The 12,946-nt window shown below is 36.2% G+C and overlaps 1 protein-coding gene across 3 annotated transcripts in view; it reads left to right on the top strand.

The window, feature by feature from the left end:
• STAT6 (signal transducer and activator of transcription 6) overlaps positions 1-12,946 on the top strand; it is a 465,172-nt gene that overhangs the window by 228,921 nt on the left and 223,305 nt on the right. For all 3 annotated transcript variants that reach the window (XM_053708174.1, XM_053708172.1, XM_053708173.1), the window contains exon 3: positions 12,231-12,372. In XM_053708174.1, coding sequence (XP_053564149.1) covers positions 12,231-12,372 — 142 coding nt within the window. The remainder of the gene's footprint in view (positions 1-12,230; positions 12,373-12,946) is intronic.

Raw genomic sequence — 12,946 nt, 5'->3', positions numbered from 1 at the left:
TCTATATATTTTACTTTAGCCATGATTACAATTGCGCCGCTTCAGTTGTTCTATATCTTTACTGACCAATGAGACATATGTTTCTATGGGGTGATAGCTAGTAGGTGGAATATAATCAGATTTTATACTCAAATTGTAATCAGACAATTTAAGACAGTTTTCATTATAAACATTGCTAGAATAATTATGTTCAGACATTCGAGAAAAATGTGCTTTAAGTCGTAGGTTTCTAAAAAACCTATATAATTCAATGTCCAAGTCCAGGAAATTAATCGTATTACTAGGGCAAAACCTAAGCCCCTATTAAGTAAGTTCATATCACACTCTGAAAGCGGTGTTTGTGATAATTTAACACCAGATTGTTTACCATTTCATCCGGCGTCCTCTCAGCGGCCGACTTATGACTCCGCTGATATTTGCGGCCGCCCCTCCTCCGTCTTGTCTTGGTGCCTGTAGGGTAAAAGAAGACTGGGACTGTGGTGTTGTCCCCGCTGAGTTGCTTTGAGATGTGTCGCTTGCATCTGATCGTATGGAGCAATCTCTTCTGCGACGGCTTTAGTGTCTGACGTCACCTCTATACCCTCTTGTCTCACGAGATTCCCATCTATACACGTGACCATTGAGGTAGTCGTCTGCATCTCTAGAAAATTTGTTACATTTCTTTTCCTCATTGGTTTTGCAAAACTCTTCCATTTTTGTGTCAATCTCCTCTTTTAAGGTGGTAAAATCAGAAAGGGAAAGTTTGTCCTGTAGACTGTTTTCCAGTGCTTGTATCTTTTGTTGTTTTATTTTACCTGTATCATATATATATATATATATATATATATATATATATATATATATATATATATATATATATATATATATATACATACACAAATACATCCTACATCAGCAATGTATATCAATGTGTCTCAATGTTAAAGCCCTTTGCCTGCTTTTTTTTTTTTTTCTAACACCGGAGATCTCATATCTTTGAGCTCTCTGTGCAATATTTTTTTTTAAATAATTTTTATTAGATAATGTTAATATGAGAGTAACTTTACTTTGTAATGTATTTTTGAAGTGTTTTGTGCAAGTTTTTTGTTTCCGAAAACAGTTAACCACAGCTCTGAGATCGCGGAAAGAATTGAAACGTAAAGGGCGATTGCACTAGAGCAATCATGATTTCACTCCAATTTTAATATCAGCAAAATTAAAATGGCTCGCAAAAACATGATTAGGCTAGCGCAAAACCGTTTGCGCCTCACTTGTAATCTAGCCCTAAGTGTGGTAAAACTTGACAATTCCTATTGTGCAATCTTAAAACTTAAAGGGGCCTATTTATTAAATGCCTGTCCGACATGATCAGCGGATCATGTCCGACAGACATCGCAATACACTGTCCGCATTCAGCATTGCATCAGCAGCTCTTGTGAACTGCTGGTGCAATGCCGCCCCGTGCAGATTCATGGCTAATCGGCCACTAGCAGGGGGTGTCAATCAACCCGATCAGATTCGACTGGATTGATTTCACACGTGTTCTGTCCACCTCCTCAGAGCGAGTCATAAAAAATCTTATTCTAAAGAGTGTAAGATGCAATATAATAGCCCCCTCTTACACCATTTAAACATTCCCTGGCAGCCAGTGGGGCATGTGATTGTTTGTCAGAAGATTGCGATTTGTCACCTGCCGCTTAGTTACTGTCATTTAAAAGTGAATATTCTCTTATTTGAAATGAGGGGGTACTTAACCCTCTAGGTTAAACAATGGGAGAGATAGGGGTTTCAGTAGAAGTTATAAAACTCATTTGTGAAACTAAAATTTTGAAATTAAAAACTCACCACAACATTTCATCTTAAAAGTTACATTTGTGTTGGCACCTTGTCATATCTGCAAGTTGCAAATCACTCTCCATTTTAATCAGTGGATCTGTATCTATCTCACCTTGCATAAAATTAAGGATAGGGACAGTACAAAAACTCTTTCAAAACCTTACACAAAAAATTCAAAGACAAATCTCCAATTATAAAACAATTGATTCTAGCATTTGCAAAAAACAAACATACAATTAATTAGAAAAAAAAATAGACAACCTTGTAAGTTTTCAAGTAGTAAACGATGATTACTTAAACTGGACAGGAGTAGACTAATTCTGCATGTGCGCTAATCCGACATGAGTTAAATTAAGGAGTGTTATGTATTTATGAAATATAAAAGATTTAAAAATATTAATGCATAATGTAAATAATTATAATAGATGCACTAAAATATTCTAAATAATCCATATAATAAATATATATATATATATATATATATATATATATATATATTCAGTATCTATAATAATTATTAATAATTATTTCTAATATTTTATAATATTTTTTATTTAATATTTAACATAATGCTCCTTAAGATAACTCATTCTTCATGCGCACAAACCTGACACCGCTTTAGACTTAACGTGTGCAACCCGAAGAGCATTACACATATTTCTTTCCTAAGATATGGTGAGTCCACGCAATCATCAATTACTGGTGGGAATATCACTCCTGGCCAGCAGGAGGAGGCAAAGAGCACCACAGCAAAGCTGTTAAGTATCACTCCCCTTCCCACAATCCCCAGTCATTCTCTTTGCCTTCGTACAAGGAGGAGGTGAAGATTTTGGTGTCTGATAATTGAATTTCTACAAGCAAGTTTTGGGGTCTAGCTGTATTCCACATTAATCTCTTGAGTAAGGGTTGTGGTGGCTTTCAAGCAGCTAGGAACTTGAGCTAGGAGCCTTACTGTGCTTTCCTAGTATTGTGCTGCCCTAATATAGAAAAACAGAGTAGGTTTTCTGTTCTTTCTTTTTTGCAGGTCTCTGTGAGGAACTGTGTTCTTATATACCTGGCAAGCTGTCTTCATGTCGTACAGTGGATTTGACAGGTAAGTGCCTGTTTTTCTACCAGGTGGGGATAAGTTATAAGCACTTACTATTTTCTATGCATTACTGAGACAGATAATCCTTATGTAAGGATAATTGGGCATGATGCAGGGCATTGGAACTGAAATTCTACCCTTTCAGAAACAAAAGGGTTAATTAGGCTTTTTTATTGAGACATTCTTTTAAGCAGAATTCTATTTTTTTATAACTGCTAAATAGAACAGTGGGCTAATGAACAATATATTGGTATATATTTTAATATGCCCTGTGCTCAGTGGGATTTTTTTCTCTATCTTTTGGATTTTAAAGGAGGTGGCTCGCTTTGTCCGTATAGTGTTTTTGATTTCAGCTCAGACAGTTACTTAGGATTACGTAACCAGGAAGTAGCTTATGTAGTATTTTGCGCCTCTCTGTGGAGTAGTTGTATTTCAGCCGATCACGTGATCACTCTGTCGGCCTCAGATTCAGATCGGTGCTCATGGTGGGAGTGTGAGATCTTGTCGCTCCTCAGGTCCTTTTCTTCTGTATCTGGAATTGGTGGCAGGTTGGTGCCTCAGCTAAGGCTGAGGTGTGGGGTTCCTGAGAGTTAAAGGAGTGCATAGTTGCTCATTAAATTACATTTCTTTTGGCTGATATTTTTTTATTTTTGTTAATACCCTCAGAACAGTGTGCCATTAGCATAGAAAGCGTAAGAGGAGACAGACCTTTTCATTTTTTCTGCTGGCAGTAAATTTGCACAAGTGCTTTCTTTAGCGATCATGTCTGATACAGATCAGGATCAAATTCAGTTAAATACATGTCTATTGTGTTTAGAAGCTCAGATTGCTTCTCCAATGCAGTTCTGTTCCTCATGTGTTAAAAAGAATTTACAGTGTAAAGAAAGAATTTTAATTGATGAGCGTAATGTCTCTCAGGATGATGCTGTTCAGGTAATACCACAGCCTTCTCCTGAATTTCCCAAGCCGCAATGGCATCACATGCAGTGCCCTGCAGTTCCTCTATAGCTACCAGCGAAGCACATTTGAAAGCAGAAATTGCCTCTCAGGTTTCTTCAGCGGTATCTGCAGCATTAGCTGCTTTTCCTATGTTGAAGGGAAAGCGTAAGAGGAAAAGGAATTCAGACAGCAAGGTCTCTGATTCCAGTGGTGTGTCACAGATGGCCCTTCCTCTTAAGTCTGATGAGGAAGATGCGTCAGAGTTTTCTGAGGGTAAGATCTCAAAATCAGATAGTGTAAGTCCGTCGTCTGAAACTGATGGAAGTTCTTTCAGGTTTAAGCTTGAACACCTTCGTTTTTTGTTAAAAGAGGTGTTGGCTACCTTAGATGATTCAGATATGCCTGTCTCTGTCCAGCCTAAGAAATCTAGTAAACTCAATAATTACTTTGAAATTCCTCCTTCTAAGGAGCAAAGGACAAAGCGCCCAATGGCACCACTGATGAGTCGCAGGGAATATAGTAATAGATACTAATAGATACTAATAATGGATAGGGAGAACTACACTCCCGTTATTATCCTGGGTGTATAACTAAAGTATCACTATTGGTGCTGTGTACTAGTCAACACAGGAAAGCAAAAGGAGATCAAAATCTCCAGGGATTGTACACATAGGAAGCACTCTGATTCCCTGATAGATAGAATAATTGACAGAGTTGCTAGATAGCGGATATGTGGGATAAATTAAAACATAACTTTTATTGGACTTTAAAAATAATGGAAAAAGAATACAATTAAAAACCCAGGAACATGTGAACTTTGTTCTTAGTAACAAGAGGACTATATATAACCGGTTATATCAAAACTGACCACTCTGAATTAGAAGTATATTGTATATATGTGTAATAATATGACTTCGTAAAATACAGATAAAGCCAACTAAGGCTATTAATCTGTGGTCATAGAGTTAATTCCACATTAATGATTGAATATAATTATCAGAGTGAATAAATCAGGCAATACTTAAAAGCAGCAATATAAGGAAATGCTGAAATTGTAACACTTATGGTTGTTTAGTTGGTGGATAATATTTATATAGTGTGGTGTACCACGTGTGGTGTATAGATGTTTATGGTATATTGTGATATACCATATACTTCAAAATTGCGCTGAAACCCAGTTAAAGTTGTATCACACAATTGCATAAGCTTGAATCACAAAAAGGGTGGCGGTATTGGTTATTTGTAGCAGGTAATCAGTTCATCCAGTGACTCTATCATTATTTTGAGGCAAATATCCCTTCCTCCAGTGGCCAATCTAATATGTGATCGTGAGTTGAAGGTTGATGATTTTTAAATAGTAATCATAGCATAGTTTGACCACTCAAAATATCAATTATTTTCACTAGGTATCAGTATTCACATATTATTCTGAAAATATATGTGTGTCAAACATGTTTAGCATACACCTTAGTGAAATAGTTTAATTTATCACATTATAGCACTCAGGATAGAGTAGATTATAGCTAGGTACTGAGAACAGCATTTCCCTTCATAGTATTATTTATTATAGGAATTATGCTTATTTATTATTTTATCCACAATATATAAAAACCACAAATGTATAGATTAAGATTTAAAAAATAGATCTAACTGGCTGTGATTGTTCCAATCTTATTAATGCAATTGCATTATGCACTCAAATATCAGCTTTATATAATATTCCTTATAGTAGCAACATGTGTGGTCTTAATGAGTAAGTAATGTTGCTTCCGTTTACAGCATTAAATTTAAGTAACCGCTTTAGGATTTCACACACTTATTACCAAGTTTGTGCTTAGAACTTTGGTCTTATAGTTTGATATATTAAAATGCAATGCCTAGACCTAAGTCACTTTCAGTCTAAGGATTAGGTTTGTTCGTGTATGCAGTTAATGCTGCTTTGATATCTGTTTAGCAATATTGCACTTTAATCATATCGGTCAAAGACAGGCTGTATCTTTTACTATTGCCTGATTACTCCGGTGAGTCCGGTCAGCACTTCAATGTGCTGTTAATATACACACAAGCCCCCAGTTAAGCGTTCTGTGTACTAAATATAGGCGTAAGAGCGTATATGCTAAGAAACAAAAGTTTGTTCCTGATCAATTAAAATTTACATAAACTGTGAGGAGCCCTTGGGAGGTTGGGAGATAAAGGGCTCCTCACAGTTTATGTAAATTTTAATTGATCAGGAACAAACTTTTGTTTCTTAGCATATACGCTCTTACTTTTATACTTAGCTTAATTTTAAGAAGTGGAGTCAAATTATTGGCTTAGACTTAATCATAGTGGTTGCATTAGCTAAGTGTTGCCTATATTTAGTACACAGAACGCTTAACTGGGGGCTTGTGTGTATATTAACAGCACATTGAAGTGCTGACCGGACTCACTGGAGTAATCAGGCAATAGTAAAAGATACAGCCTGTCTTTGACCGATAGGATTAAAGTGAGATATTGCTAAACAGATATCAAAACAGCATTAACAGCATACACGAACAAACCTAATCCTTAGACTGAAAGTGACTTAGGTCTAGTTATTGCATTTTAATATATCAAACTATTAGACCAAAGTTCTAAGCACAAACTTAAATTTAATGCTGTAAACGGAAGCAACATTACTTACTCATTAAGACCACACATGTTGCTACTATAAGGAATATTATATAAAGCTGATATTTGAGTGCATAATGCAATTGCAATAATAAGATTGGAACAATCACAGCCAGATAGATCTATTTTTTAAATCTTAATCTATACATTTGTGGTTTTTATATATTGTGGATAAAATAATAAATAAGCATAATTGCTATAATAAATAATACTATGAAGGGAAATGCTGTTCTCAGTACCTAGCTATAATCTACTCTATCCTGAGTGCTATAATGTGATAAATTAAACTATTTCACTAAGGTGTATGCTAAACATGTTTGACACACATATATTTTCAGAATAATATGTGAATACTGATACCTAGTGAAAATAATTGATATTTTGAGTGGTCAAACTATGCTATGATTACTATTTAAAAATCATCAACCTTCAACTCACGATCACATATTAGATTGGCCACTGGAGGAAGGGATATTTGCCTCAAAATAATGATAGAGTCACTGGATGAACTGATTACCTGCTACAAATAACCAATACCGCCCCCCTTTTTGTGATTCAAGCTTATGCAATTGTGTGATACAACTTTAACTGGGTTTCAGCGCAATTTTGAAGTATATGGTATATCACAATATACCATAAACATCTATACACCACACGTGGTACACCACACTATATAAATATTATCCACCAACTAAACAACCATAAGTGTTACAATTTCAGCATTTCCTTATATTGCTGCTCTCAAGTATTGCCTGATTTCTTCACTCTGATAATTATATTCAATCATTAATGTGGAATTAACTCTATGACCGCAGATTAATAGCCTTAGTTGGCTTTATCTGTATTTTACGAAGTCATATTATTACACATATATACAATATACTTCTAATTCAGAGTAGTCAGTTTTGATATAACCGGTTATATATAGTCCTCTTGTTACTAAGAACAAAGTTCACTTGTTCCTGCGTTTTTAATTGTATTCTTTTTCCATTATTTTTAAAGTCCAATAAAAGTTATGTTTTAATTTATCCCACATATCCGCTATCTAGCAACTCTGTCAATTATTCTATCTATCAGGGAATCAGAGTGCTTCCTATGTGTACAATCCCTGGAGATTTTGATCTCCTTTTGCTTTCCTCCTTCTAAGGAGGTTTTTCTGGTTCCTGACCCGGCTTCAGATATTATTTCCTAGGAGTGGGATAAGCCAGGGGTATCTTTTTCCCCGTCTCCTATTTTTTAGAAAATGTTTCCAGTTGCGTACTCCATTACGGAATCATGGCATTATGTTCCTAAAGTAGAAGGGGCTATTTCTACTCTTGCTAAGAGGACAACTATTCCTATTGAGGATCGTTGCTCTTTCAAAGATCCTATGGACAAAAAAGATGGAGGTATACTTAAGAATCTACGTTCATCTTGGCCTTTTATGGCAACCTGCAGTTTGCATTGCCAAAGTGACAAGTGCTACATCTTACTGGTTTGATGCTTTGTCCGATTCTCTTCAGGTAGAAACTCCTTTAGATGAGATTCAAGATAGAATTAAAGCTCTTAGGGTTTATTTTTATTTTACAGGCAAGTTTGTATTTATTTTAACTAGGTAGAATAGTTATTAAATAGTTATTAACTATTTAATAACTACCTAGCTAAAATAAATAAAAAAGTACATGTAAAATAAAACCTAACCTAAGTTACAATAACACCTAACACTACACTATAATTAAATAAATTAACTAAATTAACAAAAATTTAATCAATTAATTTAAATTAGCTAAAGTACAACAAACAAACAAACGTGAAATTACAGAAAATAATAAACAAATTACAAGATATTTAAATTAATTACAGCTAATCTTATAGCCCTATCAAAATAAAAAAGCCCCCCCAAAATAAAAAAAACCCTAGCCTAATCTAAACTACCAATAGCCCTTAAAAGGGCATTTTGCGGGGCATTGCCCCAAAGCAATCAGCTCTCTTACCTGTAAAAAGAAATACAAACAACCCCCCCAACAGTAAAACCCACCACCCACACAACTAACCCCCCAAATAAAATACTATCTAAAAAAACCTAAGCTCCCCATTGCCCTGAAAAGGGCATTTGGATGGGCATTGCCCTTAAAAGGGCAGTTAGCTCTTTTGCAGGCCCAAACCCTAACCTAAAAATAAAACCCACCCAATACACTCTTAAAAAACCTAACACTAACCCCCTGAAGATCGACTTACCGGGAGAAGTCTTCATCCAAGCAGGGCCGAAGTCCTCAACTAAGCCGGGAGAAGTCTTCATCCAAGCCTGGGTGAAGTGGTCCTCCAGACGGGCAGAAGTCTTCATCCAGACAGCATCTTCTATCTTCATCCATCCGGCGTGGAGCAGGTCCATCTTCAAGACATCAGACAAGGAGCATTCTCTTCATCCGCCGACTACCCGACGAATGAAGGTTCCTTTAAGTGACGTCATTCAAGATGGCGTCCCTTAGATTCCGATTGGCTGATAGAATTCTATCAGCCAATCGGAAATTAAGGTAGAAAAAATCCTATTGGCTGATGCTCCACGTCGGATGTCTTGAAGATGGACCCGCTCCTCGCCAGATGGATTATTGGCTTCCGGTTCCATTTCCTTTTTTTCTTTAAGTAAAATGTAAACATGCAAACACCAGCTACATACTGCTTACTTCTTTCCCCCTTGTGTCCAGATCCCGCCGGGAGATACGTTTTCCCAGGCATAGCAATTAGCCACAATACTTTTTGTCCAGTAACTTTAATGGTGAAGCACCCGGCTTCTAGAAGAAGCAAGTATTTAGTCTTATTTTACAGCTTTCATTCAGGTGCACATTCTGTGAAAGTTCAGTACATGTTGGTCAGTACTTTTTGTGTTTACCGGGTGCCAAGCGGCTAGAAATATGCCCTGAAAAGGGTCATTTTGTGAGGGGATGGGGAACAAAGTTTAATAGGGCAAAAAGAAATTAAATAAAAGGATTTGTGGCTAGGAACCATCTTTTTAACCCCTGAGTTGCTGGGCTTAAGAAGAAGCAACAGGCTTTGTGTCACACCTACCCTCCCAAATAAAAAATAAATAATCTATATGATGTTTATAGAGCGCAAGGTTTGCCCTAAACTCATGGGCCTTAAGAAAATGATATTCCTTGTTATTTAATATTTCTTTAGTTTGTTTAACCTTTTCTAGTTCTAACCTCAAAATAATAGTTAATTGCATGTACTCCTAATAGTCTGTGCTTCCTCAAGATAATAATGCTTATCTTTTACTACAATCCACTGAATCAGTGTTTCTTTGCAATTTTATAAGGGTTTCCCTTTCCTTCAATATTATATTGTAATCTATGTTATCACTCATTTTACATTTCTGTAGATCTTTCAAAACTAACTTCTCAAAGACTTCCAAATTGCTATCTTTTTCAAATGTTGGATACAAATTCAATTTTCATCTATCTTTGAGGCCTATTTATCAAGCCGTCAACTTTGCTGCATTCGCCGGCACCAATACGCTCGCCTAACATCTCCTAACATCGCGGCCGCGGACCTGAATATGCTCTCCTTATTTATCAAAAAAGCTGTCAAAAAGCTGCACACCAAGTACGGGGCGATGAGCAGCGGACTGTTGGTAACTAACAGTCATCGATCTCGCTGCTATTCGGCTTTTTCCCAACTTTTTTTTATACCCTGTCACTAAACACTGCCACTATACTAAAATGTTTAACCCTTATCCTGCCACTCCCGGACTCCACCGCAACAAAAAAAAGTTATTAACCCCTATCCCGCTGCTCCCGGAGCCCACCGCACTTCTAATAAAGTTATTAACCCCTATTCCGCCGCTCCCCGATACCGCCGCAACTAACTAAATGTATTAACCCTATCCCACCGCTCCCGGAGCCCACCGCAACTAAATAAATGTATTAACCCCTAAACCCCTGGCCTCCCACATCACTACCACTAACTAAACCTATTAATCCCTAAACCGCCAGCCCCCACATCGCCATAAACTAAATTAAGCTATTAACCCCTAAACCTAACAACCCGCTAAGTTTACATTATAACTACCTCCTCCCTCTCTTATAATAAATTTAAACTTACCTGTATAATTAAATTAAACTATGTAAAACTATTAATTAACCTACCCTAACTATTATTCTAAAATTACATTAAACTACAAATTAAATTAACTATATTACATATTTAAAAACCTAACCCTACTCAAGTTATTTAAATCTACAATAAAGAATTACTAAGTTACAAATAAATAACAACTAAGTTACACAAAATAAAAAACACTAAGTTACAGAAAATAATAAACACTAAGTTACACAAAATAAAAAATAAATTATCATATATTTAAACTAATTACACCTAATCTAATAGCCCTATCACAATAAAAAAGCCCCCTCAAAATAAAAAACCTGTAAAGAAAAATACAAACACCCCCCCAACAGTAAAACCCACCACCCACACAACCAACCCCCCAAATAAAAACCTACTTAAAAAACCTAAGCTCCCCATTGCCCTGAAAAGGGCATTTGTATGGGCATTGCCCTTAAAAGGGTATTTAGCTCTTTTTCCACCCAAAGTCCCTAACCTAAAAATAAAACCCACCCAATAAACCCTTAAAAAACCTAACACTAACCCCCGAAGATCCACTTACAGTTTTTGAAGACCGGACATCCATCCTCAACGAAGCGGCAGAAGTCCTCAGCGAAGCCGGCAGAAGTCTTCCTCCAAGCGGGCCAAAGTCTTCATCCAACGAGGCAGAAGTCTTCATCCGGACGACATCTTCTATCTTTATCCATCCGGAGCAGAGTGGCTCCATCTTCAAGACATCCAGCGCGGAGCATCCTCTTCTTACGATCGCCGCTGAAGAATGAGTTTCCCTTTAAATGATGTCATCCAAGATGGCGTCTCTTAGATTCTGATTGGCTGATAGAATTCTATCAGCCAATAGGAATTAAGGTGGAAAAAATCCTATTGACTGTTGCAATCAGCCAATAGGATTGAGCTCGCATTCTATTGGCTGATTGGAATAGCCAATATAAAGTTCTCGTATCCCAGTTAGCATTAAATGTTTGGATTTGTTGGCATTTCCAGTGTAATTTTGAGGGTAAAAGGAATGTTTTGCGGGCTTCCCACAGGCTTTAATGGGTTGTAATGAATTTCGGGTCAAACTAAATTGTTATCTGAATATTAGGCCGAACCAGAATGGGCCAGAAATCCTCAACCAAATTTTCAGAAGAACCAAACTTTTCACACATGCACATGTCTAGATGGAAGGTATATATTGAATATGTGTGAGTGCTACTCAGTTAAATTTGCGTAGCACAAACATAAACAAGCTGTGGTTATTCAGCCTTTAATGGAGAGTATTGTCAATACCTCAAAATCAATTTGAATTCATTCAGGATCATTAGCTTGACAATGAAAACCGAGAAAACTCAGTTGGATGATATCCGTAACTTGAAAAAAAAAAAGAAAAGCAAACTCAGGCAGTGCTAAATAATAGATCAAATAATTTAAAAGATAATTGATACATCAGCATAAAATTGCTCTCAAAACTTGATTTGCATGTTCTGTCTACCCATTAGTATAGGGATGAAATTGACTCATTGATCATGTAGTCTACAAAAAAAAATATCTAATAAAAGTGTAACACAGAAATGTTGTTTTATGTCCATGTCAATGATATAATGAATATCACATTGTTTAATCCTTTTGCATAACATGTTTTTCTTTTTTTTCCTTCTAGGGAATTTATTAATGCAACAGATGAATTCTCCCCTGAGATAGCAAAGTTATTATTACAGAAATTGGTACAGGAAATTGAGTTGCTGTCCAGGTCCTGTGAATCTGAACAACATATGATTCTCCAATGTGCAAATAATGTGAAGGTACGTTTGCTTCTAAAACAGCAGTTCATTTTTTATATGATGGGTCATATGATTATTTTTTTTAAACACTTACAAAGATGGTTGGGTTCTACCAATCATATCAAGCTGCAACTATTAACCATAATTCAGCGTACATTTTCTTTTAGAATTGCTGCCAACCGATAATATCGGAGCTAGACATTTTCAATCTGTATGGTGTGTGTGTGAATGCATCTGTATATTTATTGGGATTTTATTACTTCTTTGTATAGTTATTTTCATTTTCTCTGTCTATTGTAGCCATTATTTAGTCTTCTCTCAGTATTACAGATAAGCTTCAGGTTGTACCAACCTGTTTACAGTTGTTAAAGATCCATTGTCTTGCTGCTTTTTGATAAGCTGATAATATGGTGATGCTACAGGAGACAGGATTGAAGTCTCTGTAGTGTTGTTGTTTTCCGCTACAGGTTTTGCTTCAGGTTATGTGAGTGTCCGTTGCTTAATACTTTATAGGGGGCAATAAACAATTCAGATTATTATAGCCTATGGTGACTAAATAATCTTGATTTTATTAAAGACAGGAGGCGAATATTTT

This window comes from Bombina bombina, chromosome 3 (assembly GCF_027579735.1).
Source record: "Bombina bombina isolate aBomBom1 chromosome 3, aBomBom1.pri, whole genome shotgun sequence".
NCBI lineage: Eukaryota > Metazoa > Chordata > Amphibia > Anura > Bombinatoridae > Bombina > Bombina bombina.
This window is presented reverse-complemented; position numbering and strand designations above follow the sequence as displayed.